The sequence below is a fragment of the Octodon degus genome, unplaced genomic scaffold, assembly GCF_000260255.1.
Source record: "Octodon degus isolate 3935 unplaced genomic scaffold, OctDeg1.0 scaffold00002, whole genome shotgun sequence".
In the NCBI taxonomy this organism is placed as follows: domain Eukaryota; kingdom Metazoa; phylum Chordata; class Mammalia; order Rodentia; family Octodontidae; genus Octodon; species Octodon degus.
The window spans coordinates 29,359,466-29,363,980 of NW_004524578.1; the positions used below are offsets into that span (position 1 = coordinate 29,359,466).

The window sequence follows — 4,515 nt, forward strand, 5'->3', positions numbered from 1 at the left end:
GCTGACACCTGCAAATCAGATCCTGTCACTAGCAGAACCTCTACTGTACATCCTCAGACCAGTATTGTTTCTCATCTTGAGGAATCCCCATTTCTGTGGCATATGAATGGACACCTAGAAGGTACCGTCTGGCTTGATCTAATATAGAATTAGCCACTAGCTCCTCCCCTCCCTTTGCTATTCCTATTTGGAACCTTGGGGTGTCACGCTCTGCCTGTAGCCTCCCAGGCAATCCTTTGTCTCCCCTGCTCACCCCTGGATTCAGGATGGAGGCTCTGACTAGCTGCGCTCATGGGTTGTCCCAGAAGAGGGGTTTGGTGATGACTTAACTGTAGGCTAAACACAGAGCAGAAGGAAGAGGAGTGAACTGTAGACACTCAGCCAGAGACAAAATTCCCAAGAGCTAAAATGGAAATGATGAACAAACGAAACTATAGCTATCCTAGACTGTAGGCAGGACTGGTTCATCTATAAATTGCCACAAGAAAACTAGGAGCTGAACAGATTCAGTTTAACAGAATCATTTAATCATAAGTTACTTATATTTTTTAAAAAATCCAAAAAGTGTAAAAATTTCCCATTTTCTGTTTACTAAAAATAAAGAAGTTAAATATAAAATCATAAGTCTTTGAGTTTTTCCTAGGGCTGGGGATGCAGCTCAGTGGTGTTCCCCAATTGGACCCCCAACTCTGCAAAGAAGGGGAGAGGGGGAGACAGAGGGAGACTGAGTCAGGAAATACTTTTTTTCATAATAAAACAAAAAATGATTTCTTCTTGATAAATCTTAATACTAAACTAGCCCCATTGACAAAGTACCAGCAGCACGGGGGTCCGAATCTCTAGATTTCGGTCCTCTGCCCATCAACAACTAATCCATGTGATTTTAGACAAATCAGACCTGTGAGCTTCAGAAGTCTCCTCTAGACAGTAAGACTGGACCACACACGTGAACGTTTTGTGTACTACTTCTATCCTCCTTTCTAATACGCACAGAGCTCTATTAAGCAACATGAGGCAGGCTGACTGCTGAAAGCTCAAGGCCAGCCTGAACTACAAAGCAAGGCCCTGTCTCACAAAAGAAAAAACAAGCAAATAAAGTCATGAAAGCACCAAATGTCTGTAGGAGATACAGTGTCTTGATCATATTCTTCTTCTTCTTTTTTTTTTTTTTGGTAGAGCTGGGGATTAGCTCAGGCCCTTGCGCTTGCCAGGGAAGCGCTTATTCTACTGAGCCATCTCCCCAGCCCATATTTTTGATACTATTATTGAGTTTTTCTGTACACAGGAGCATGTTGTGTGTATGTTCTGAGTATATAAAAATGGCATTCTTCATATTATAAAAATTTTCATTACTACATATTTGCAGTACATGATGATTATATCCACCATGGAGAGTTGTTACATACATATAGCACACTTGTTTTTGCGGAACCGGGGATTGAACTCAGGCCCTTGTGCTTGCCAGGGAAGCGCTTCTTCTACTGAGCCATCTCCCTGGCCCCTAGCACACATTTTTCAGTCCCTTTTTCCATTCTTCATACTTGAACATTAAACGATTATGTCATTATTAATGATAATGACTGTGTTATCATTAATATCATTTCCAATATGAAATTATGAAATATTTAAGGGTCAACCTGGCTCAATTTTCAAAACTCCTGGTGCCGTGCATCCAGTTTACCTTCTCCATCTCTAAGTGAGTGATGTCTCTCAACCATGCTTTGTGTGTGCTCTCATCAAAGTCACTTTAACAAGCTGAGGGCACATACGTGTACGTACGTCCTGTTGTGGCTTTCAAACACCAGGATGAATGAAGGAGCTGAATTCCATCTGTGGACCTCCCCATTTACTCCCAGCACCAGGCCTGCCAGAGGTAGGAGTTCAGAAGACTGGCTTTGCCTGGCCTGTTCACAGTCATATTTCAATCTGTCTCACATGTGCATCTTGCTGATTGCCGCAAGACCATGTAATTGACTGTCAGGTCAGGGGCTACAAGGCTCCTGGGAAAGTTTTAAAGTTAAAAACTCTTCTTATATAAATATTCAGGAAAATGTACAAAAGGTTATTGTCTTCTTTTGTTCAGCCACTCAATTAATTACACATGGATTACTGCACCAAAGATCTGGGGTTAACCTGATACCTACAGAGAGAACATAATCAACCTGTTTATCATATGAGATTTTCCTTATTGCTGCCGCGATCAAATGTAAGATTTTAGTACAGTAGTAGGAAATTTTCCAGGAAAGCAAAAGCTTTAATTCCACTCTGAGGAATAGAAGGTGAGAGCAGGGTGGAGACCCCCAGATGGAGCCGACGTATGATCCATGGCAGAAAAGGACACCTGGGACTGGGTCTGCTGAGCAGGAGCCTGCCAAGCACAGGCTCCATGAGGATACAAGGGAAAGGAGCCAGTGGGCAAGTAAGAGCAGGGTGATTACAGCACACGGAGAAGATGCGTTCTGAGCACAACATTCGTTTCTCTCCTCTAATCCCAGAGGTTGCCATGGTACCTACACTCGGGAAAACTGGGTCTATGAGGTGGTGCTGCCGCATTGCTGTAAGAATTTGGTGACTTTTCTGGCACCAGAAAAACTACAGCTAGAGGTGTAATAAGACCATCAGAAGGTACTTACACTGTTAGAAGACAATGAGAGGTTACAAAATTTAGCTTCCACTTCTCTTCTTGTCAGCTTCTCCGTCTAATTCAGTAGAGAAAGGGAACAGTGAGGGTCAGCAAACTGGGCCCTGACTAATGTATAACTCCCATGCTAATTCTGACAATTATGCCCTTCATTTTGGACAAATTGCACCTAATTATAAATGATGGACTTAATTCTGTGGACAAAGAACTTACCCCAAAATTCATGTAAAATCATAACTAATATTGTAAAAGTTGAAAAAGCTTGACATGAATGAATTACAAGGGGGACAGTAACATCTACTGAACAGGAAGGGGACTCTTAACAGGCTTACCCAAGACATTTCTGTTTGGGTCTGGAGGGAATCATTTGCATTCATGTTCCTCTAATAAAACCGGGGACCTGAGCACCTCATCCTGCACTGGCAGACGGGCAACAGCTATGGGACACGAGGAAGAGTGAGCTGTGTCCCTTCCGGAGAATCCCTGGGGCTCCGCCAGTGTCCTACCAACATCGTGTTGTCTGTCACTGCCAAATAGCAGCAGCACTTTGTAGGTGAAGGGGAAGAACCACCAAGAAACAAAGAGCAAAGTTTGGCCCCCGGCATGTGTCGGCCAGACTAAAGAAATGCTGGCCAAGCCTTGTGTTGCACAAAAGCAGTAAGCCGCGACAGGCCTCCACAGCCCACGCTGCCTCAAGCAGGCTGTCTGGTCCTGTTAGTTTCCAAATTCTCTTTATTACATTTATTTATTGTGTGTGTGTGTGTGTGGCCAGCTCAGCCCACCAGGGGGCAGGGCTGGCTGGCATGTGGTGCTGGAGGATCGAACCGAGGTCCCTATGCTTTGCCAAGCTTGTTTCAAGTAGGTGCTTTAGACCACTGAGCCATCTCTCCAGCCCCCCCAAATTCTCTTGATGCCCAACAAAATTTAGCATGAGAAGAAATTAGAGATGATGAACATTCGCCTCTAACCCAGAACCATATTGTAATACATTCTTCTTTCAGTTTTTCCCTTCCAGGCTCTGTATGTGATGTATAACATAAAGTAACAAATGCTACAAGGTAGAGTAATCGGACGCGCTGCACCCCAGCCCCAGATAAGGAAGTGCTGAACAAGGCCCCATTAGAGGTCTATGCCCGTCTTCCAATTCCCTTAGTGCAAATCCACAGAAGATGCACTGGGACGCACAGGTGGCTATGAGAACAAAGGGCAGGGTACACAGCCTCTCCTCCCAACGCCAACGCTCCCTCTCTTGGCCAAGAGAAGCGAGAATAATAATGAAGCGAGTTAAGCATAGAACACTCCTGGCACATAGAGACATGTGCAGTAGAAAGGTTAACTAAGCTGGGTGTAGAAGCCAGGCCTATAATCCTGGTTCTTGGGAGACTGAGGCAGGAGGGTTGCCACATTTGAGCCCAGCCTGGGCAACTTGACAACTTAGTAAGACCCTTTGTCAACATGAAAAAAAAAAAAAAAATTCAAAAAAAGGATTGAGATAAAGCCCTGGGTTCAATCCCCAGTACCACAAAGGGGAAAAAAACAAAAAACAAAAAACACTGAGTAGTTTTAAAATGATTACTGGAAAGTACAAGGACCAATTACTTGTGAATGGCCGGAGAGATGGCTCAGTGGGATAAGCGCTTCCCTCGCAAGCTCAAGGGCCTGAGTTCTAATCCCCCGTTCTGCCCCCCCCCCAAAAAAAAATAAATAATTACTTGTGAATTACTTGTGATTTCGTGCCTTAAGAAGTACATTAGTTTTGGGTTTTTTTTGGCAGAACCAGGGATTGAACTCAGGCCCTTGTGCTTGCCAGGGAAGTGCTTACTCCACTGAGTCATCTCTGCAGCGCAAGAAGTACATTAGTGAAGAACTTTATT

At 44.1% G+C, this 4,515-nt stretch overlaps 1 protein-coding gene across 1 annotated transcript in view; it reads right to left on the reverse strand.

Annotated features, from left to right (window-relative positions):
- Positions 1-4,515, reverse strand: part of Eif2ak4 (eukaryotic translation initiation factor 2 alpha kinase 4) — a 94,914-nt gene that overhangs the window by 25,346 nt on the left and 65,053 nt on the right. The window contains exon 25 of the mRNA XM_004623415.2: positions 2,634-2,699. Within this exon, the coding sequence (XP_004623472.1) occupies positions 2,634-2,699 (66 nt within the window). The remainder of the gene's footprint in view (positions 1-2,633; positions 2,700-4,515) is intronic.